Genomic DNA, 25028 nt, shown 5'->3' on the forward strand with positions numbered 1-25028 from the left:
TTTTTCATAGTTTTGATGCTTCTAGAATTCACGCTTACTCTGCATTTGACTGAAAAAGCAAAAGTATATGATGTATGCCTCAAACCTGCAATAGGAAAGATGCTCTCCAGAATATGACTGAAAACTAGTATCTAAGAGTACGTAAGTATCTTGTTGAACAAATGTGATCTTACTCATAAAACATCTTTAGCTGTGCCTTTATATCTAAGTTTATTTATTTAGCATCAAAATATATATTCATTTATTTAGCAACAAAAAATTAAGGAACACAATGATTGAACATATTTTCAAGCTTATTTGAGAGAATTATATCCTGAAAAAATATACATGTTAGATTGGATTTTTTTCAGAAACAATAATAATAAATAAGATTTGAGTCTCTGCCAATATTTAGTACATCTCGCAACTCATATTACCTTACACTATTATACTCATTGAACTTTTGCATCTGTGTAGGGTACAAGAGAAATGTTGAGAAATACTGAATCTCCTTTTCTTTAAAGGAATTTAAAACCTTGACCTGTGCCATTTGAAAATCACCACCCAAAAGAAAATATCACCAGTGAATATAATTAATATAACAAGTGAAGAGACATGTTCAGCAGTACCAATTTGCATGCTCTAAACAATGAATAAATCATTATTTAAAGAATGAATAGTGGATAATGGCTGATGATAAAAAATATATCTAGACTGATCCACTGTATATTAGATATACTAAATTTTTCTTTATGTATTCTAGTGGATTGCTGTAAAATAATTCCTTTTGTAATACAGAACTGGGATCTCCTTCACTATTGAAATTAGTAGATGATGCTCATAAAATCTCTAGGATAGCATATTGGATGTTTCAGACAAACACAAACTTGATACATTCATATTTTCAGGGACACATCTAATTAAACACATTAAACATTAAACACAATTAAACATCTAATATTTAACATGTAATCCTAAAAGGAGATCTTAGCACTTTTGTCAAAAATATGATACGTTAGGCCAAAATTGAGTTGATCTTGTGGGATTGTATCTCATAGAACAATTTGTACTAGCCATTTTTTGTCTTTGCTTCATCTTATCATCACTTGGCAAGTAATGCAAATATTTTCCCTAAGTGCCTCCTGTGTTATTCTAAATGTATGACCTTTTCATAATGAACCAATTTTTATTTTTAGTCATTTGACTTTGTTTTAACTTCGCTCATGAAAGGTTGCTTTTTAAAAGTAATTTTTATGATGCCGCTAGAATTATTAAAGCACAATCATTCAAAATAGGCATCGCATTGTCCCTTTTTTACAATAAGAAATGCGTATTAAATCAGATTTGTGTCAACTTCATAAGAAGAGTATGTTTCTGCAATGATACTTTGCTGCTATCTTTATGGAGAAATAAATCATAAAGATATTTTAAATTTTACAAAATCAAAAATATTGAAAGTAATATCTCAAGGTTTATGTACATAAACTTTTACTTTCACTCTGTGAATCCATGTTTTCTATGTTTTCTCTTCATTCTCTGGTGTTAAGAGGGAAAAATATTTTTTCCACATAATTTTATTTCTGTCACTTTATTTTCATTTGAAATGGTAGTCATTTATCCAACAAAACATTTTTTCTAATTAAAGATAATTCAAATTAATCCAACAGTAAAGGCATCATCTCTAAAATAACTATTAAATGTTTATTTTAATATATATATACAAGCAAGCTGCACCAGAGGATCAGGCCTATAATCCTAGCTATTCCCAAGGCTGAGATCTGAGAATCACAGTTTGAAGATAGCCTGGACAGAAGAGTTTGTCCCTATGACCCAGCAATCCCACTTTGGGGCATTTACCCAAATGTTCACAAACAAGACCACACTAAAACTACCAGCATGCCTATGTTTATTGCAGCATTATTTACTATAGCTAAGATATGGAACCAACCCAGATGCCCCTCAGTAAAGTTTGTGAGACTCTTATCTCCAATAAATTACTCACACAAAGCCGGAAGTGGCACTGTGGCTTGAGTAGCAGAATGCGAGCCTTCATTACAATGCAGCTCAGGCACAGTGCACTTGCTCTCACTGAGTTCAAGCCCCAGGTCCAGCAAAGAAAAAAAAATACAAGCAAAATAACTATAACTTTGCATCAGAGCTCACACTCACTGAAATTTTTTAAATGTTATTTTAAGGATGTTATTTAAATGAATCACTCTCAGACTATCAAAATGTCTGCACTTTTTTGTGTCTGTTATTAGCCACTAAGTGTACGGCTTGTACAGTAAATGTTTTCAAATGCATTTCAATGCTTTGTATAAATTACATTATCACATATGCTTAAATTAAGAATAATTAAAGCTGTGATGGAGGAGGAAAATATTTCTAGGAAATTCCTTATTTTCCAATTACAAAAAGGAAGTATATGAATCTTGCTACTGTATTTAATGAAGAAAACATATAGAATGAATACTTAAGAACAAGATAGACACTGATAAAAAAAAGAGGTTGTTTATGAAGAAATTACATAAACATCAAAAATTTTTGAAAGGAAAACGACTGAGATTAAACCACTGTTAAGAATTTTAAATTTTAAATTTAAATTTTAACTTATTTCAAGTACTTTATGAAGGCCATTTCTTTGAACTATTCCATTCAAAAAACTTTGATCCTGACTTTTTAATGAAACAAGACGTAGATAATATTTTCATATACTTATGTATTATCTTTATAAGATCTTTTATCAGGTGTTTTTAAGGTTACTGGGTCTAATTTTAAGTTGTTTTGGTTGGTTTTATAGGGAATTTTAAAAATGTTCCATGGTATTCCAATTAGTTTTTTAATTTCTTTCTTGCTTATTTATATGTTAAATGAAGATGAAGCTTCTCTAAGAACAATCTACAGGACCTTTTCTCTTTGCAGTGAGAAAATAGTCTACTAGATAATAAGAAAATTGTGTGGCATAACTGTCATGACTCGTTTCCTCTGATTTGCTAGGGTCATAGGGTAAAGGTGAAAGTTAAAAGTACCACTTCAACAGCGAGAGGATTGCAGAAAGATGAGGAACCATTTACAGATATTATCCACGATAGACACATCAAAGTAACAGGTCATTGGAGAAAATGGATCAAAATCATTTGAAATCTAACCTGGAGATGATAGCCTAAAACTAACAATAATGTTGGCAATTTTCTGTGGAAAGTTGTTTAATTTTCCTATCCTTGGGAAAACTGAAGTCTGTCATATGGCCACACCTACTGCCTAACTAAATGTGATGCACCCTTCTAGGAGCCCTAAGGTTTCTACTAGTTATTCTATATGAAATTTAATGAATAATTCATAAATGGCTTTTTATTTCATACCATGTTCTATATTCAATAAAGCTTTCTCATTTATTCAACATCTGTGCTTTCATTCCAGTCTAAAAAATGCTTTGTAAAATATAGCATTGTCAAAGATATACTTATATCATAATTTATTTTCTCTTGATGATGATGATGATGAAGAAGAAGAATTGCTGCTCAAACTATAATCATTCTTCAAGAAATCATCTGAACTTGGAGAAAACATGATCTACTAACCATTTAGGTGGTTGTGTACATTTATGTGTGTAGCTTCAAGTAGCAAAAGGCTATTTGAATTTTCAGTAAGTTGTAGTCCTATAAGCAAATAAATGAGTTGTAAAACAAAAACCATTCAGCCATCACCATACCTCAAAATAGAACATGTTGAATACCATCTTTTGATTTCCATTATTTATTTCAGAGTGGATTTTGTGACACTTTGACCTTGTATATGAGGAAATTTATAAGCACTTGGCTTCGATTGTATTTTTAAAGAGTTATATATATATATATATATATATATATATATATATATATATATATATATTTCTTTTTAAAAATTTGTTAAAGTACTATTAAAGTTGTGAAGAAATGATTTTTTTTTGTTTTTCTGGTGATTTTTTTTTGTAGGTCTTGGGCCTGGGTGCTGGCCCTGAACTCTTCAGCTCAAGGCTAGCACTCTACCGCTTGAGCCACAGCACCACTTCTGGTTTTCTAGTGGTTTATTGGAGATAAGAATCTCACGGAGTTCCCTGCCCAGGCTGGCTTTGAACCATGATCCTCAGATCTCGGCTTCCAGAGTATCTAGGATTACAGGTGTGAGCCACTAGCACCAGGCTTAGAAACAAAATTTTAATTTCCTGAATGCTTGCTTCCTAAATAAGTAATGAAAATCAAACCAAAAACTGTAAATCAGGAGTCCAAAAACAGTCCTCTGATGTATAGAATCTACTAAAGGAAATTTTATAAGGTGCTTTGGCATGGTCCTTCAAGCTATAACTTAAAATAATTGTAAGCAAAAATAAATTTTTAACTTTAGAGCCAAGATTATTATTTTTATTGTGTTCTAATTAACTATCTTTTATTACAAAAATTAATCACATTAATACAGACTTACCTTCCAAATTACTTTTGGAAAAGTACATTTGTTTTATTTTTATTTTTATTTAATTTATTTTTATTATTTATTTATTTATTTACTTATTTTTACAAAATAAAGTTATGTAATGGAATTTTTCTTTTTTTATTGTGAAAATACCATACAGAGTGGTTACAATACTGTACAGAGTGATTACAATTTCATGGGCAAGACAATGAGTGCATCTCTTATCAAGCATTGTTGCCTCCTCCTTTGTTTCCGCTTCCCATCCCTTCCCATTCCCCCTTCCCCAATTTGTACGTCTCATTGTTGCAATGGGTCCACCTGAATCCCTATTTAAATGATTTTTTTTGCCCTTCCCCTCCACAAATTATACCAACATCAAATACAGTGAGAGCATGGGTTATTCCATGGGGGAGGGACATACAAAGCAACGAAGAAATCATCTTATAAATATGTTAGAAACAATCCCATGAAAGAAAAAACATTTGAAAACTTATCTTAGGGTTCATTTCACCTAACGTCAACTTATCTGTGGAATTTCTCTTTTTAATTTAGCATAAATCCAAGGAAACAGCCACGATCTTTAGCGCTTTTGCTCAAAAATCCTAGGTTAACTTTTTTCCTTCCTTCCTTCCTTTGTTCGTTCATTCCTTCGATCTCACTCAGTGATATTTATTGACTACTTATTTTGTGTTAGAATCAGAGAAATATTGCAGAAAGAATAATCAATTGTAGTTAAAAAGTAAAAAAAGAAAATTATACAAAAGGAACGAGGAACATGTGGGAAAGTTTGGGGGAGATTTGTTAGCAAAGTACAAATTCCAACTTCTAGTATTCTGCCATGGCCTCTCCCCTGTCAACTTTGAGCCTTTATCTATCCCACAAATGATATGTATCTGTTTACTACATTCTTCAAACTTCACAATGACCACTACAGCTAAATTCATAAAACAAAGAGTTGAACATGTCATAATTTCCATTCTCTCTTCTACTAATGTAATTTACAATAAGAGCTAAAATGTAACACTGGTATTTTTATTTTTTACTCTGTAGAAGTGTGGAAATCATAATCTGCTTTGCCAAACTGCAAAATTGGTGTTTCCTTAAAATTCAGGACAGTAGAAAAAAGTAAAAGCCAAGTGTTGGTGGCTCATGCCTGTAATCCTAGCTACTCAGGAGGCTGAGACCTAAGGATCACTGTTCAAAGCCAGCCTGGGCAGGAAAGCCCGTGAGACTCTTATCTCCAATAAACAAACAGAAAACCAGAAATGGCGCTGTGGCTCAAGAAATTGAGCACTCACCTTGAGCTGAAGAGCTCAGGTACAGTGCCCAGGCCCAGAGTTCAAGGCCCACGACCACTATCACCGTCAACAACAACAAAAAGAAAAAGGGGGGGAAATAAAATGTTACTATAATTCACTGAGATTTAAGACAAATGTTAAGTATATAGGCTAGAAGCCTACAGTTGAATATCAGTCATCCTTGCATATGGAACAAAGGTAAGCAAAGCACATATCTCTAACAGGAAATGTCTAAGTCCCAAAAACATCCACTCTTGACCAGCCATTCTCCCTGTACAATTAAAGGACTTGGTTTGAGTTTAGTTATAATATGTATGTAAGTCTGATTTTACTTAAGATATCTTTCACATCTTTTTATTATATATTTTATTATAAAGATATTGTACAGAGGAGTTACAGTTGCATGAGTAAGGTAATGAGTACATTTCTTGTAGAGCATTGTTACCCCCTCCTTTGTTTGTCCCCTACTATTCCTTCCCTCTCCTCCTCTCCTACTACACCCTCCCCCGACCCCTGAAGTTGTAAAGTTAGTTTTCAACATAGTGTCTTGTAGGTCTTATTGGGTCAACTTATATCCTTGTTTCAGCATTTTGTTATTTCCCGTCCCCTCCCCAAATCAGAAAAATGTATATACAAAATGCAGGGCACTGGAACCACTTTGGAAATGGAGGTTCCTCAAGACTACACACAGAGCTCCCCATACAACCCAGCAATCCCACTTTTGGGCATTTACCTAAATGATCACAAACATGACCATACTAAAGCTACCAGCACAACTATGTTTATTGCAGCATTATTCACCATAGCTAAGATACGCAACCAACCGAGATGCCCCTCAGTAAATGAATGGATCAAGAAAATCCTTTCTGATGGATCAGAAAGGATGACATTGCCCCATTTATTAGGAAATGGAAAGACTTGGAAAAAATTTTATTAAGTGAAGTAAGTCAGACCCAAAGAAACATAGGTCCCATGGTTTCACATCTTACTTTTTTTTGTTTTTTGTTTTTGTTTTTGTTGGTTGTGGGGCTTGAACTCTTGGCCTGGGAGCTGTCCCTCAGCTCTTCACTTAAGGCTAGCGCTTGACCACTTGATCCACAGCACCACTTCCAGTTTTCTGGTGATTAATTGAAGCTAGGAGTGTCACAGACGTTCCTGCCTGGGCTGGCTTTGAACCATGATCCTCAGATCTCAGCCTCCTGAGTAGCTAGGATTACAGGTGTGAGCCACTGGCGCCTGGCTCACATCTTATTTTAAGAGACAAAAATCTCTCTTTTACCTCTTATCCATTCTGAAGTTAGCTTTAGGATAGTCCCAAATATGCCATGACCCTCATTTGTAGATCAAAGATTTCTATGCCAGTACAATAAATTGTTGCTTTATGTGGTGAAAGATAGGATTAAATTAAGACCTTTCAGAAGAGGAATTTATCTTGGGTTGCCAGGATGAGTTCTAAACACTATCACGTATATCCTTATAAGAGCGACAGCAGCTATTTCGGTATAGGAAATTCCTCTCATACTGAGGGGAATGTACAGTCATCTCCTATGTGAACAGACACCATAAGGCAGAAAGAGCAAAAACATATTGACAGACGCGGAACCCCACAGAACGTAGCTCTATTAACCCTTTGGTATCAGTTCTATAATACTAATTTCAGGCTTTCAACCTCCTTGACTATGAGAACTTAAACTTCTGGGGTTTTTTAGCTAGTGAGTTTCCAGTACATTATTCCAGCCGACACAGGAGACAAATGTATTCTTCCATCTTTGACACTATTTCTGGAAGTGTGATTGAACTAAAGGAAAATAAAGAATGTGATTGGGTAAATTGCCCAGATGTCAAAATGGTCCGGTCACTCCAGAAGGATGCTGTGTTAAATCTGATTTGTAAACAATCGCATGCAGTGATTACAATGACATCTTTCACTGCCCAGCTGCTCTGCTGGCTTGTGAGTAGAGAGCCTCAATGAGTAGGTTAGAGATATTTTTAGGCTGCAAAATGGCCTTTCCTCCAAGCAGCTCAGCTTCAGACCCAGAAGGGATAGAAGCAAGGAAGAAGGCGTATTGCCACCAGCATGTGGACACATGGTTTAGTTGGCCTCAGATCTCACGAATCTCAACTGGTGTGGGTTGGGTGCCAACAAAAATCATACGTGTGATTTTTATAATTGATAAAGTATATAAAAGCATCTCAGTCTCCAGGAGAAAAGAAGCAACAATATATTGATTGCATATGTGCTTGAAAAGTAAGAAAATACAAAAGGAAAGGTACCAATGTTAGGAACTCAAAACTCATTGAGATGGTAACATAGGTTATAGATTGTCACTTCTTGGACTATTGAAAAGCCCACCCAAGCAACAGTGATCATTTTGCCTACAAATGAAATCTGATCTCCCTGTGTTCAATAATTCTCTTCCTCTGCTACTCTCAGATTGTATAATACCTCCTAAAAACAAAGTGTGTATATGTATGAGTAATTAAAAGATAGGCTCTTTGTAGTATAGACAGAATTGTTAATAAGTTCATAGATAAGAAGTTTTTTGGAGAGTGGTAAAAAGTAACAAAGTGTTTTTAAAAGACTTCCTAATAATCTTTTAACTAGAGATATTTCACTGAGATTTTTAAGATTGTATATTTTATGTAAGGAGGAAATAATATGATTCAAAAGGGTACCTAAAGTTGTATACTTACATAATCTATAGACATATGATATTTTTACTATAAATCTGGTTAAGTATAATAAAATATTCTTTATTAAGAAAAGCTTAAAAAAGCTAAAAAAAAAAAAAGAAACAAAATCTGCTAATACATGTATTTGTAGAGGGAACAATTGGTGTGGTTTTATGGTCTGAGTTCATTTGCAAATCCTGAAAGGACATCGCTAGTAAAACTGTTTTTATTTCTCTTTTTTTCATTTTGCTTATTACAAAATAAATTCAATAGCAGGCAAAGTATAAAATGGTCTTTTAGCATAATTTACAATATTTAAAAGAAGAGATAAACTTTCTACTTTAGTATATATGAAAATGTTTTAGGAAAGAACAGGAGAAAAGAATGAGGAAGAAAGAAAAAGAGAGGGAAATATATGTTTTCCATTCAAATTTTAACTGATTTGAAACTCATATTTGAATTCTTTTTTTATAATATAAAACTTTACAATGATTCTCAATAGTTTGGTATTATGAGTCTACTTTTGTATAGATTTAGCTTATTCATAAAAATATGATAAACACTGAATGGAAAGGAAAGTACTAGATGTTTTATCTTTCTTGTTTTCACCTGAGTGTCAGAATACTCTCTTGGGTGGTGGTACAATTATCACTAATGAGACTCGTGTTTTTAAATTTTACTTCCTATTGCTTTCCTTCTAGTTTGTAAGCCCTTCATGCCTCTGTGTAATAGTTCACTTAAATAGAGATAGGTTAGGCTGGGTGCTAGAGGGTTCATGTTTATAATCTTAGCTACTCAAGATGCTGAGATTTGAGGATCATGGTTCAAAGCTAGCTCAGGCAAGAAAGCCCATAAGACTCTTATCTCCATTTAGCCACCAGAAAATCAGAAGTAGTACTGTGGTTCAAAGTGGTAGAGTGTTAGCCTTGAGCAAAAAGAGTTCAGGGACAGTACTAAGGTCCTGAGTTCAAGCCACAAAACCAACAGCAACAACAAAAAATAGAGAGAATAAAGTAATTTAATAAAAGTGAGGAAGAAAATAACTTCACATGTTGGTACCAGAAGACAGTGGGTTTTCCTTAGTTATTTTAGATCAAAGCCCAATGGATCCATTTTTTAGACTTCTTGGCAATAAACCTACTAATTTGGCTGTCTAAATACTAGCAAAATTTGAGATCTCTGTTTCTATTTTCTATAAAAGTAAGTTTCACTTATTTTCAAGCCAATAGTGAATTAGATGTCTCTTTTTCATACTGCTCTTAAGCGAACCCAAAGGCAGCTTTGAAGAAGGTGCAGATGGCTGAGTTCTGTTTTGTTGTGCAAATGTTGCTTCTGTTTCTAGAGGGAAAAACCTTGAGATACAAAACAAAAGATGATTTTGAAGAACACTGCATGAATTAATATACTGAAAATGAGAACCCAACTTGCAGATGCCAATGAATACTCGAGATGATAGGACAAGGGAAAACAGTAAGGTTAATGTGAATGTATTCTTTTTCCTTTTAATTTTTTGGGGGCCTGTCTTGGGGCTTGAACTCAGGATCTGGGCACTATCCTTGAGCTTTTCTGCTCAAGGCTAGCACTCTACCACTTGAACTGCAATTCCGCTTCTGGATTTTTCAATGATTAATTAGAGATAAGAGTCTCACTGGCTTTCTCCCTGGCTAGCTTTGAAACAATCCTCAGATCACAGCCTCCTAAGGCGCTAGGATTACAAATGTGAATCAGTGGCACCCAGCAATAGGAATGTATTCTTAAAAGCAAGTATTTCATAGTTGTTTGCTTTCTTTCTTTGGCAGTATGAAAGAAACAGGGACAGGCCAGAAGCCATGGAGAAGCCTCACATCATCCACTTGCAAGCAGTGTTCAGGAGTGTACACAAGCCCTGTTTGTGGTTCTGATGGCCATTCCTTCTCTTCTCAGGTAAAGACAACTGCACTCATTCACTGTGAAATCAATAAGGCCATAAACAAACCCTAAAAACACCTACTCTGTAAAGTCATTGTTCAGGGAATACATCCATCTTTTAAAATAAACATGAATAATCCACTGGTTTGCAGCAGGATTCATTGCATATTTGTTTCTAATATTTAAAATATAAACCCTAAAGCAGTGAATTTTCTGAGCTTTGGTATATGATAACCAATAAGTTGTCTGTTCTTGCTGTGGATGTGGTCAGAAATACTAGCATCATGTACAATCATATTAATAATCATTACCGTTCTAATGATAATAACAGCTAGAGTTTATTACTATAACTTTTCTTCATCTTAGATGGTATCTCCTACAGTACCTCAGTTAAGCCTCTTTCTTTTTCTTTTTGGTTGGTCATGGGGCTTGAACTATAGGCCTGGGAGCTGTCCCTCAGCTCTTCAGCTCAAGGAAAGCACTCTACCACTTGAGCCATGGCACCACTCCTTCAGTTAAACCTCTAAGGAAACCTTTATGTTTTTTTTTCTTTTAAATAAATGGGTATTATAAGGCCTGGAAAGTTATAACAATATGATAAACTTCACATGCCTAGTTAACATCAAAGCCAAGATTTCATGTCCTCTCTTAGTGCTCTGATCTTATTTCCACCTACTTCTGTCTTTCTATTTGTTGTCCCATATTGGTTAAAAAATTCATCATAGTTAAATATGAAATTGTTTGGTCTAACCCTAGTGGGCTGGACCTTGGGATAAAGACAGGATTTTCTCAGACTTGTTTCAGGGTGTTAACAGAGCTTAAAAATGAGGCTGTGAATTCATAGTCAGTCTTCTTCCCTCTGTTCAAGTTGCTTGTTGACATATGAGGACTGTGAAACATCTTGTCAGTGACAGAAAAGCTGCTTCCTGGTAGTGGTTTCGACTCTTATGGTAAGAATTTAGCAGTCACACCTGTCAGTCCTGCATCCAAGATGACCACAGGAGAGAATGACAGAGGAGGAACAGAAAGATGGGATTGGTTTCTTTAGGTGTAGGACATGAGACCATCAAACTGGAACAGGACATAAAGAACACTGAACGCTCAGTGGTTTGAGCCGTTTCTGCAGAGCATAAAGACGTCTTGATTACTCTTCTCTTGCTGTCTTCAGCTTTAAAGAGAAAGGATTGCTATTTTAGGATTTATATCTAGATACAGAGATGTAAAGAAAACTGACACAAAGTTTAAGTTGGTCAAGAAGTAAGATGCCATATGAAAGTAGAGAAGCCAAGCATTTGTGCTGATTTTAGTTACCAGATGCCCAGACCCAAGTGAAGATTCAGTGCGTTTTCGTAATGGCAGTCCCTCCATTCCTTGTCCCAGGCCTTCTGTTAGGGCTTGTTTCCCTGCCTCGCTGGCGTTGTGAGTTCTGCAGTTTTGACACTACCTTGGAGGCTTTGTTTGATTCTTTGAGAAGTATAAAATATGTGAAGTACCCTTTTGACATGTCTATTTATTATGACTACATTAATTCAGGTATATTTCTGATTCCTTGAGATTTTCCATTTTCTTTGTGCTGGGTACACTCTGTGAGCCTAATCTCACACATCACATGGTCTCATTAACATGGTCAGGAAAATGAATCTACTTGTGAATTATGATTTTAATTTTTATTGGTATTAGTGTAATCTTCAATAATCATTTTATCTATTTTATAATATATATCAAGGAGTATGGTTCAAAATCCACATGGATCTTTAGCAACCTCAAATCACCACCGTTGTTTCTATACAGTAGAATTCTGTGAATTAATTTTCTACCTTGGACCAACCACTCTAATCTTAAGGTTTTTCTCTGATCAAAGTAAGACTCTAATGTATGAAACAATAAGACTAAATTGACTGCTTATTTCCATTAATAACTTAGGCTAACCTGCCTTTACCAACACATTCTGAAATTTTATTGTGATTAAAATTCAAAGTAAAGGCTTTAACATTTTTATTTCTATGAGACAAAGTATTGTCTTGGACTATTTAGATACTAGATCAAGACCAAAAATCATAAAAGGAGGGCCTTCATGAAAGTACTGTTTTATTGTTTTCCTAGCAATCACATATCAGAGGATGAAACTAGGTCAGAGAAATTTCCAGAAATCTCTTGATTCATGTGGCTTTGTCAATACACTTTGAGAACTATGATAAAGTAGTTTGAACAACTTTTGGATAGAATCTCAATCCTGATTTTCAGGCCTTTTGCATTCATAGTTTATTAACTGAATCCCAACCCGGTATTTGAATATAATTGTCAGCTCAGTTAATTATAGTCCAATGAAAACAAATTAAATGGAGTGTGTTATTTCAAAGAATGGTAGATTCAAATGCTGAGATATGGTATGGGAAATGTTATTTAAAAGAATATATTACTAAAATGTAGCAAGGATATAATCTTAAACTATTTATTGTGTTGAATAAAGTGACCAAGTTTAAATAATTATTTCATTGAAGTTCAGATTTTGAAACTTGTTAGTATTTATAAGTCCTCAAAAACATGAATACAGAGAAACACAAATAAACACATGAGAATCTATAAAATACTTATATCTCAAAAACATTGGAACATTTGTGATTTTCATTAAAATTATTTTTATCGTATTGTCTTTGTTTTATTCAGTTAAGAAAAATGATTCATTTTTTAGAAGTCTACTTAATTTTTCTTTTTAAAGAACTACCCAGCCAGGCCCTGGTGGCTCATGCCTGTAATCCTCACTCCTCAGGAGGCTAAGATCTGAGGGGCACTGTTCAAAGCCAGCACAGGCAGAAAAGTCTGTGGGATTTAGGTACAATAAACCACTCAGAAAAGGCCAGGGCTCATGCTGGTAATCCTAGCTACTCAGGAAGCTGAGCCCCGAGAATCATGGTTCAAAGCCAACCCCAGCAGCAAAGTCTCTAAGACTCTTACCTCCAATTAACCACCAGAAAATCAGAAGTGGTGCTGTAGCTTAAGTGGTAGAACACTTGAGCACAAAGAGGCTCAGGGACAGTGCCCTGAGTTCAAGCCCCAGGATCAGCAAAAAATAAATAAATAAAAAAATAAATAAAATAAAATAAAAAGAGCTACCCATTTTAGAACTCTTTTAAGTTTAGAAATGTCAGAAAAATAGAAAAATAAAATTCTGTTTAAGTTTATTTGAGAGGTAATCATTCTTGAAATTGACACAAAAATGAAGACCTTTATTTCTTCCCCTTAGGCATGGTCTGTTTTGATTGCCTTTGTCAAGCTTCAGTAACAGCCAGGAATTGGCCCAAAGCATAGCCTTTGTGTCGGCTTTGGATGCATTTGTCACTTTACATAAATTGTACATTACATTTTCTGTGAGCACAAATCAATTAAATAATACTAATGTTTTCGAACGGAGCAGGACATCCATAATATAAATTCCCTGCGGACCAGCAGAGTTGATTTTAAAGTCTTTTCTACTCTATGCCATGTGAATTTCCTATAAATGAGCATTGCTTTTAAAATTGTGTGTGTGTGTGTGTGTGTGTGTGTGTGTGTGTGTGTGTGTGTGTGTGTGTGTGTGTGTGTGCGTGTGTGGTAGAAGCAAAGTAAAAGCATATCCACTGTACATATGAGTTCCCAGCACTGGCTACAGAGATTCTGGTTAAATTGGTTTCAGATGAGCCTCTGCACATAGAAAATTTAAAGCTGCTTAGACAATTTTCATTTGTACCTGTAGATAAGAATCACTATTTAATTCATTCATAGTATTGCCTCTGAGTTCATAAGCACATGTACATGTCCTTAACCAATAGCGTTCCATTAAAGAAGTGTTGAATTTATTTTTTAATATATATGAACTTCAACATACCACGATTATGTTTTACTCTCATTTTTCCCATGATTGAGATGTTAATTAATATGTCACTATTTATAGTAACTGTAAAAAATAAACTTACCATTTATAAGTAGATAGTAGGCTTCTGATGCCTAATTATATGTGTGATATGTTGTATCTAACTTAATTCTGTCATTTAATCCTGTCATTCTTCGTCACTATGTTATGTCTGAGTTAGGATAATTTTCACTTGAAGAACAACAATGTGAAATTGTTGTGCATCATTCCTATTGAAAGGCCCTATGACTTATTTTATCTGACTTTTGGCTCAGGTGTAGCAAATTGGTCCAGACCGTAACCCACACACATTTTCATACTTAGATAAGCTCTTAATAAAGGACATAGTATTAAAGGAAGTGTTATGACTGAATTTCATTTTGAAATCCCAGGTTTAAGTGGAATATGACAGTTCTTCTAGCACATCTGATAGGATGTCATGTTCCCTGGGATGAATCTCCATATTTGAGAAGAGCTCTAACTCTGAAAAAAAGCTGTCATTTCTTCGCAATGGTTTGGCTTCAATGTTCCCCAGGCTTAGCTACCGTGGGCATATTTTAAATCACAAATAAGTTGCACAGTTAGTGGGAAAATGTGACTTCCTAAATGTGCCATTTTATCAGAATGTATAGCTAAACGACACTCGCAAGTCAGCTAGAAGTGCATACTGAATTTACCTTTAAAAACACTAACTCTCGAGTAGTCATATTATTTCACAACATATTATTTATGTAGCTAGAAACCTCTGTACTTTATCTGCATTATCTGAGACATTTTAATTTTTCCCACAGAAGGCACTTTTGAACTGTTTTTGATGGTCCTGGGGTTGAACTCAAGGCCTGGGAGCTGTTCCTGAGCCTCTTTGTTCTGAAGACTAGTGCTTTACCACTTGAACCATACCGCCAATTCTGGATTTTTTTGAGTAGTTTATTGGGGATAAGAGCCTCAGGTCCTTTTCTGCCCAGCTTGTGATCCTCAGATCTCAGCCTCCTGAGTAGCTAGGATAACAGGCCTAAGCCACCAACACCCGGCTCTTGTCTGTATATTACACATTTGGTTTAAATATCCTTATCAAGTAAGGTGAAACTGATTTTTTAAATCAATTTTTTAAATTAGAAGCAATACATGAATTATAGTGAATAGAGTTTTACTTAAATTCCAATTACTTTTTCCTTCAATCCTAGATTTATATTATCCTCCTAATAATAATAATTTACAAGTATTAGATATTCTGGTTTGGAACAATTTAGTGTTTTGTAACATACTATTTTATTATCAGCATATTTAAAGAGGAAAGGAAATGAGGGTGTGTGGCCATGAATGGTTTTTCTCATTCAGAAAGGAAAAAAAGACATAAGGAAATAAAATTAAATGTAAAAATGATGTGCTACTTCTGTGACAAGGTTATTGTATAAGTTAATTGCTTCTATTTTTAAATAGTCAAAGAATCCTTCTATCTTTTCAATTATGAATATTTCCAGATCACATTATGGAGACAATGAAATACTTTGCTTTTTTTCCATTTCATTGATTACATCACTTTTCCTTAACTTTCTTGGGTTAAAGAAACTTAACTTCCTTTCTGTGCTTTATATTCTAACATGATGTATATCCCACTAGAAAGTCTAATAGGCTTTAGAATTGTGGCTATCTTTGGATGATGTCTTGTGGATGTTATGAGCACATTGTATTAAAGGAATAGAGCTCTTTTATTTTTATTCATAATGTTAGTACATGTTCTTCCTTCTTTAAGACTATACCTTATAAAATATTTTCATTTAAACTTAATGGAGACAAAGCTTTATTTTCTTGTCTGGTTAAAAACATTGAAGTGATTTACATTGAATTCAGTGAGTTTGGGACACATTTGTCACTAACGTTGGAATAGATGGACAAATGGATGAATGGAAGGTTGCATGGGTGGATGGGCATGAATGGATGAAGAGAGAGATGATAGATGGTAATGATGATGATGATAGATACATAGACAGATAGATTTTTAGATTATAGACTTCTTAACTAGGCATAAATGACTATATTAAACTAATCATTTATGAAACATCAATGATGTTACAGGGTTTATGAAGTTTTATTAATTTTTTTCACTATTTCACATAATTTCTTAGAAAAAAGGTAGAGTTGGACAATCTCCTTTTCAAACAAATTTCCACACTCTAAGATATATAAATATAAATTATTTTCATCCTCTTTTAAGAAAAAAAAACATTTTTCTGCCAACTCTACTGCACATTAAAACAGGGCTCTGTGGGCTGGGAAGGTGGCTCAGTGGTAGAGTGCTTGCCTCGCATGTATGAGGCCTTGGGTTTGATTCCTCAGCACCACATAATCAGAAAAAGCCAGAAGTGGCGCTGTGGCTGAAGTGGTAGTGCACTAGCCTTGAGCTGAAGAGCTCAGGGACAGTGCCCAGGCCCAGAGTTCAGGTCCCATGACCATCACCACCACCACCAACAACAACAACAACAAAAACCCAGGGCTCTGTTCCCATCTTTCCCTCAAACCAGATTTATAACATTTACCATCAATGTAAAATATATCCAACACAGGGACTATTCTAAATCTTTCCCTTAGATAGATATGAACCATTCAACAGTGTTACAAATTCTTTAATGTTTTCTGAATTTATGTATAAAACCGTGACTGGCTTTAGCCTAAAGCAATGACCATGGTGACTTTGAGTAGTGACTTTCAGGTGATAATCATATCTGCGTTACTCCAGAATAATTTGAACTCAGTCACTCTACTTTGACCAACACTGTTCAGCCACTAATTTCTGAAGGTTTTTCCTAATATCCAATATATACTTCTTTAAACTTGGTACTAGTGGTTAACTCTAGAAATTGCTGAAGTAATATCATAATGGAGCAAAGTCATAGGTGCATATCATTTCTATCTACTATTTATAATTACTTCTCTTTTGATCAGATACTGATAATTCATGAATTTTTTACTGCATTAACATTCATAGATTATATATAGTATACATTTATTCTATATATCTATAGCTTATTTGTCTGACAGATACTCTAACTCATGTAGATAGATTAATTTGCTTTATTTTTAGGCTTGAGAACCTCAATGCACAAAAAAGTAAAGAAAGTTTGCCATAGTCACTCAGCTAATTCCAAAGTTCATGTTCTAAATTGCTTTTCCATTTTTTAATGTGAATTTGAAGCAGATATACACAATTATCAAGGCAAGCACATTTATTTGAATTGCTGCGGATGATTGCAATATATCTCCCTTTAATCAAATAGTGTTTTTTTTTCTAGCTTAAAGCCTGTGATGTTAGAACAATTTTCAAAATTATGCTTTTAGATTTTTTTTGGCGTGGTAACGAAGTTCCATTCATCAGTTCTCTATGATTATATTGCTTCCTGCATAAAAAGACTTTTCTGCTTTCTCCTAGAAGTTTTAATATTTTAACTTAAGTCCTGTTATATGTGAATTCTTTTCTTTTTTAAACATTTTTAATTAATTGTATTTCTTTTGTTTATATGGTTCTTATTAATCGAACCCACATACATGCTAGCCATTCTACCACCAAGCCACATTCCCAGCTCAAGGCCTGTTGTATGTGATTTCTGAGTAACTTAAAGGTAGTAGGTGAAATTTGGCTGAAATAAGTAATAGCTTGACAGTTGTAGCTTTACTTGTGGCACTTTCTCCCATTCGGTAGGTTTGGTACTTTTGTTAAAAATGAAGTGCCTTAAAAATGCTGATTATTTCTCTTTATTTATATTCCAAGGAACTATTTTTCTTTCCTTAGGCTTGTACTTCCACCTAATTTGTTATATGTTTACATTAACATTCAATTTTAGAGGCTCTTGCCTTTTCAATATTATTTTAGGTGTTACTGTTTGCAATTAACTATGAATTTATAATCAGTTTACCGTTTCCACCAAAAAACAAAAACAAAAACGCCCTCACCCACTGCTAGTATTATGACTTAGATTTTGTTGAATTTATAGGTGAGACGGAAGAATTCAGATATCCTAGCAACACAGAATTTTCAAGTGCACATATATTATATGTCTCTTCGTTTAGTTGATTTCATTTAAAATGTTATTTAGAAGTCCCTATTATTAAATGTATTGTTGAGCAAATGTTATAGTGTTATTTTAATTTTAATTTTACTTTTAATGATTTGTTGCTATTATGGTGTGGGGTTACATTTCTACATCCACTGTATACACTGCCACTTTGCTAAATTCCTTCATTATTTCTAGTAGCATTTTATAGCTCTCTCAGAATTGCCCATGTACAGAGTCATCCTCTCTGAATGTGGACAGATTTATCTCACTTCATCCTTTTGGAATATTTTTATGCTTTTACTTATTTTCCTTGTTAGGGCTTCCAGTGTGCAATGTACCTTCTTGCCTTTAGTCTCAATTTAGAAGGAAACCCTTTAGAATTTTTACCATTAAGTACAAAGTTACCTTTGTATCTGAAAAAATCAGTCATTTCACAGAATGTAAGCATAATCCATTTTTTTGTAGGACAATGAAGGATAGAGCTACATTTGTGCCTATCTCTCTGTTGCTGTGTATTAAAAACTAGCAGAATGTGTATCATTCACTCATATATTCACATTAACACTTATTTCTCAGATAATATAATCTTTCCATTTTAAATGAAAAGAACACAAATTTTATAAATTGGCACTATAGACCTTTGTGTCCAAATAATTTTTTGTTTTTGCTCTGCGTGTGTGTGTGTGTGTGTGTGTGTGTGTGTGTGTGTGTGTTTGTGTGTGTGTGTGTGTGTGTGTGTGTGATAGGGTGTTGCTGTCTTCTGCTTTTCAGGCATATACTTAGTAGACACCAGCAGCAATCCCTCCACTACTGTCCCTAGCAGTAACAAGAATATCTCCAGATGTACTAGAGGGAAGGAGATAGATCATTTCCAGCTGAGGTCTGCTGGCCTGAACCTTCTTCCATGGGTATGCTGATGACATCAACTTGAGAAAAGATGTGAATAGATTTCCCCCCGTGTTTACTCATTCTTACAGTTAAGGTCTCTGTACATTGCAGATTTCTCAGACAGTAAGACCCGATTTTCTTCTCTTTGATCCTGTTGTTGAACAAGTGATCATAAAATATATGTCTGTGACGTGTTAAAAATCTTCTTCAGCCTTGCTTTTCACAGTAAATCATAACATAAGCATCTTAATCAGGAATGCATTAATCATGTCTTTCTGTACATCATTTGCATTTTTGGCAATTATCGACTAATGAGCATGCCCTTTATGTGATATTTTAATTCACTTACACCTTGATAAATATTTCAGCTTTGTGATAATTAAGTAAATTGAACAGTATTAATTAGAAATGCAATCAGATGATATAGCTAAAAAATTTCCAGACATTTTCATGTTTTTTTAAAAAATATAATTTAAGTAGAATTCTTCATAAAGATTTCTTTCCTCCAAAGCAATCCATACCGAAGTAAAACTAAGTGGATTATTTTGATTACAGAGCTCTAAATTCATATGATTTTATACATAGCGTATGTTTGCTAGACTTTGATTTTGTTTGTCATTACAGAAAAGCAGAGAGAAAAAAGCATCTGATAGAATCATATATAATGTATCTCATTGCAAAACTATAGCCATAAAAAAATCTTGGAGATAGCATCAAATTTGAGTGGTAAATATGCTGCAGAAATATTACTAAGAAGTGAAATATTATGAAAAGACCTAAAATTTCATATATATATATATACATATATAATGCATCCTTATTATTTTCCTAGTATCTAACAATAAAAAAGTCATCAGCTTTTATCTAGAAAATACATGTTTATAATAGGAAATAATTATTTTGTATTTTTGTTAGTTCATTTATTAGTCCATTCATTTATTATGTGAAAAAATTCAATGCTGAAATACAAATGGGTATGACAGAGAACATCTTTGAAGAGAGCCACAGTAATTTCAAATGTAAAATCAATTGTTAGCTATAGTTAATATTGACTTATGGGTTAAAATTGCTCTTGATAAGTCACAGGCAGACCAGATTTTTTCCAACAAAGTAAATACCTCTTGTTTCCATTTCCTGAAGTTCATTTCAATGAATATTATTTTTTGGGGGGGGTACGGTTGTGAGGCCTGAACTCTGGGCCTGGGCGCTGTCCCTCAGCTCTTCAGCTCAACGCTAGCGCTCTACCACTTGAGCCACAGCACCACTTCCGGCTTTTTTCTTTTTTGCTTATGTGGTACTGAGGAATCAAACCCAGGGCCTCAGGCATGCAAGGCAAGCGCTCCACCACTGAGCCACCTTCCCAGCCCCAATGAATATTATTTTATATGATCAGAGGCGTGTAGATATTGTGCCTTTGTGTTCCTCTCCTAAGGATATTCTCCTTTGGTCTCACTGTTTTAGAATGCCTAGATATGACCAGTTTCAAGGTAGGGAAATCAACTTAAGGGACATTACAATAAAAATATTAAAAGTTGCAACGTTTTATATAATTCCTCTAGCTTTCAGTAAACACTCATATGCTTAACTTTTGGTTTCACTTTTTGATTTGATATTGGTAATTTTTAATTGCATTTAAAGTTTATTATGGTTTACAAGACAAAAATCAGTTTCGGTTATCAAAACGTGGAATTACCTTTGAAATGAATGTCTAAAAGTGCCACCATAATACCGAATGCACATTCAAAGTACATAGTAATTTTAATCATTTATTGAAAGACAATTTAAGCATCTTTCTCCTCCATTAAAAAGTTATTTGACAAGGCAAACGAAAATGCTGTAGAGATGTGAATAATCTGATTAGCCATTGGGTGTATTCAGTGTTTCTTGATATCAGTTGAAGTGAAATTAAATTAGTCACTGGTGCATTCATCAGTTGGAGCCAGAAAGTCTACCCTATTTAGTTTTTAAATGATTTATCCTGACTAAATTATGACAGTAGCCACTAAAGAAATCATATTACTTCAGAATTAGCAAGATCTATTTCTTTTAGAGTAGGAAAATAATCACTGCTGATTAAAGTATAGTATAGGATGAACATTTTTAAAATCATGTAAAAACTACAGTTGTACAAGATCATCTTAAGAAAGAAATAAAGACACTCAGTTTTTTGCAAAGAAAAATATTTGCAAGGAAAATCAGTCAAGTAAAACTAAACTAAATAATAAATAATAATTCATATTTCATAATACTGTTGATAGTTTTAATTCTATCTCATTTTTATGAATATTTATTATTTTGTTCATGGTAACTAGTATGCTGAGAAAAATTACCTGGTTGACTCTTAGACTTTTCTGGAAATGAGTTACTTTTAGTCCAATTTTTGTGCAGGAAATATGAGATGCAAACATTGAGAAGCTATCCCAAAAATGCCACATTTAGAAAATAGCATCACAAGATCTGAATTAAGGAATCAGTCTTTTTGTTCTCTACTATTCCTTTCTCTTTTCCATAGCACATGCAATAGAGTCATAAAGGTAATATTGTCACTCCCTCCATCATTACTATGTTGGCTACTTTTAAGCACTGAAGTGAATCATGATTTTTTTTCTTAAAATAAGTAAAATAATCTTTAGGTTTGTGGAAACAGTTTTGTGATACAATATCATATCATGCCTGCACAGCTGTTCCAAGGTGAGGCCTAGAAAGAAGTAAGTTCAAAAACATTTGCACATGAAGAAGAAAACACAATGTATGTTCTTTATGTATGTATGTGTAAAAGGAAATTATGTATGCTTAGTGTATCATAAGTATGAAGTCAGTTAAGGGTTATATATTTTATATAAGTACATAAATTTACTCTTTCAGCATATTTTGGCTTTGGGTATATTTTGGTGTATTTACAGGAATTATAAGTAAATGTAGAAGCATTTCATAAAGATGTTAATTCATACATATGTATTTGGTAATCATTAGCCTAATGTGTGATAGATCATTGAGTGATGTTTAAGTCCCTAGCTAAACACTAAAGGACAAATTCTCTGGGACCAAAACTTAGATTTCAGTAAGAGAGATAAGATATACTCAAATAATTAGTAAGCAATGTTTTAAATGGAGCTCAAGAGGGCTACCGCCAAACTCTGATAACTGTTTTTCGATTTCATACTAGCATATTTGGTTCACACAGCTGAGCTGACAAAAATCATGGGCCACTTTTGAGACTACTGGATTCCTTAGTGATACCTCACCAAAATTGCACCCAAAGTTACCATCTTCCTGTTTTAACCGTGGAACAATCAATAATACACTAGTGTACAAATTTTTAACCTTAACATTGGAGATACACTTTCTGCTAGAATTCCAAGTTCCATGCATGGCAGCTTATTTTTATTTGTCTATATTCCTTGACTTTCTACTGATATAACTCAATGTACTTGAATTAATATATTTTCCCTTTTTATACAGTGCAAACTAGAATACCAGGCATGTGTCTTAGGAAAACAGATTTCTGTGAAATGTGAAGGACGGTGCCCATGTCCCTCAGATAAGTCCACCAGCGCAAGCAGAAATGTTAAGAGAGGTAAGTAGCGGAAACTCATTCATACTTGTCTACTTCTCCAGACTCCTCAATTGTTTTGCAACAAAACGTGTTCTTATACATATACTGCAGTAATGATATTGTGAGAACTCTTCTCTTTTTAACTTTAGTTACTATAGCAAATAATTTTTTTGCCATCTTAGAAAATTTCCAAACAAAATGGAAGCCTACAGAAAACCATTCTTTACTGTTTACTTAACTTATGCAATATATCAATGATCATTGTGCCTTGTGTATGTTTTTGAACTCTTGTTTGATTTGATCAAGGAAATAGCTAGTCAAAGAATACATTGATCGGAGCTGATATTATAACTGGTTTTTGGTATGAGGTGTTTTTGTTGAGGTTGCCGTTGTGTTTTGGGCTGGTCCTGGAGCTTGATTTAGGGGCTGATTCTATCCCTGAGCTTTGGGCTCAAAGCTAGCGGTCTACCAGTTGAGGCTGCCTTTTTGGTCTCTATGGAAATTAGAGTCTCACAGAGTTTGCTGTCCAGGCTGGCTTCTAACCTCAGTCCTCAGATCCAGCTTCCTGAGTAGCTAGGATTACAGATAGGAGCAACCTGCACCCAGCTCTTACTGTTTTAAATGAAAAGATATGTAAAGTTTGTATGTGAAATTATTTGGGATAATTTTTTTAAAGTCCACACTATTTTATTTGATAATAGAGTAAGTATAACATGCTATGTGTTACAGGGCATAATATTACCTTTTTTTAGATTACCTACTGTAGTCTATCTACATGATATTATTTTCATATTTTATATATATTTTGTTTATAAGCTTTGAAATTCTCATAGTTGCTAATTTTCTGGTTGCTCATCCTACAGACTTCTAGGGAATGTATGCTACTTTTAGCTAAAAGTTATTTTATATAACACTTTCACTAACATTTGTCATATACTTTATAATTATCTGATCCCTGTAATTAAAGGTAGAGAATTGATTTTTGCCTTTTTCCCCCTGAAAAATGTGACTAATGGATATAAATTATGTAGTTTCTATGAAAATTACTTAATATAAACTAAACATTTTGAACATGTTGTGCTATATAGCTTTTTGCAGTTGTGACCATGTATAGGTGATAATGTATTTGTACAGAGGAAGAGTTTTTAAAGGCTCATAGCTTAAGATATCACCCATTGTTCATGTCAACTTACTGTTTGGGGCCTGTTGATGGCATGTGATGGAAACTGCTGGACTCACAGATACCAGGAAGAAAACACAGGAAGCGACAGGACCCCAATATTTTCTTTGAGGGTATGATTCCAGAGATCAAACTTTCTTCCTCTAGATTACACTTCCTAAAGCTTCTATCACCTCCCTAACATGCCAGAAAATAGAGACCCAGTCCTTCTAACTATGAGGGGAGTATTCAAGATCCAAGCAAAGGATTTTGTTGCTGGTCTGCGCTCTAATGAATATGTTCTTACAAACATAATTTCCAAACATTGTGTCCCTTATGTTTGATTTTACTCAGTTAGGTCATACTTAGTGTAAACGTCAAGATAAAGTAGTGCTATAGATTGTCTATGATAAAGCAGGTAGCCAGTTTTGTTGTTCAAATGTAAATCAATTGATTGGAAAATGCATGGCCAATTTGTGTATGACATTAGGGTGTGTACAGAATGATACCGAAGGTGGAAAAGTGCTGATTTGTTGACCAGTAGGTAGCCTGATTCTTTAAGCTTCAACTCTGCAGCCTCCTATTAGCTTAGAATCAGCTTCAGTGCTCAGTTAATTCCATAGTCCCCTCTGCTCTCTCCCAATCCACTTTCTCCAATTTAGCCAAAATAAGAACATTCGACACCACTTTAACTATGTCCATCATTCCTCAGATAAGAACTGCATCTTCATATCAGCTGGCATTCTTGATAGTCGTGCTTACCTGAAACCCACTCCCAAATGAATACATTTTCTCAACTGAATTGGAGATACAATTCAATACATTTAACTGTGAAAGACACTTCAGGCATAATATAAATCCTTCTGAATTCAATATCTATGTCTCATTCTTTTCTCTGGAGGCTCTTAAGGACATTTGAGAAGTAGGCATAAGTGTATAAATCTAATACATCATAGCCCTTCAACAAGATTTGTCTTCAATAAGTATTTCCTGCTTTTAGACTTACTTTTGAATGAAGAGATAGGTTCGATGTGTGAATTCATCTTAATCTCGAACAGACTGTGAAAGGAATTCAATCCGCATTAAATATGGAAGATAACACAACTGAGAAAAGCACCCCTTGTGAATAAACAATAATTATGTTTTACATTGCTTATGTTTTCTATAGAGTGTTTAT

General features: G+C 34.1%; 1 protein-coding gene across 1 annotated transcript in view; it reads left to right on the forward strand.

Moving 5' to 3' along the window:
• Positions 1–25028, forward strand: part of Spock3 (SPARC (osteonectin), cwcv and kazal like domains proteoglycan 3) — a 248324-nt gene that overhangs the window by 166510 nt on the left and 56786 nt on the right. The window contains exons 5-6 of the mRNA XM_070016519.1: positions 10199–10322; positions 22599–22713. Of these exons, the coding sequence (XP_069872620.1) occupies positions 10199–10322; positions 22599–22713 (239 nt within the window). The remainder of the gene's footprint in view (positions 1–10198; positions 10323–22598; positions 22714–25028) is intronic.

This window comes from Dipodomys merriami, unplaced genomic scaffold (genome assembly GCF_024711535.1).
Source record: "Dipodomys merriami isolate MVZ:Mamm:240054 unplaced genomic scaffold, mDipMer1.0.p SCAF_12, whole genome shotgun sequence".
Taxonomy (NCBI): domain Eukaryota; kingdom Metazoa; phylum Chordata; class Mammalia; order Rodentia; family Heteromyidae; genus Dipodomys; species Dipodomys merriami.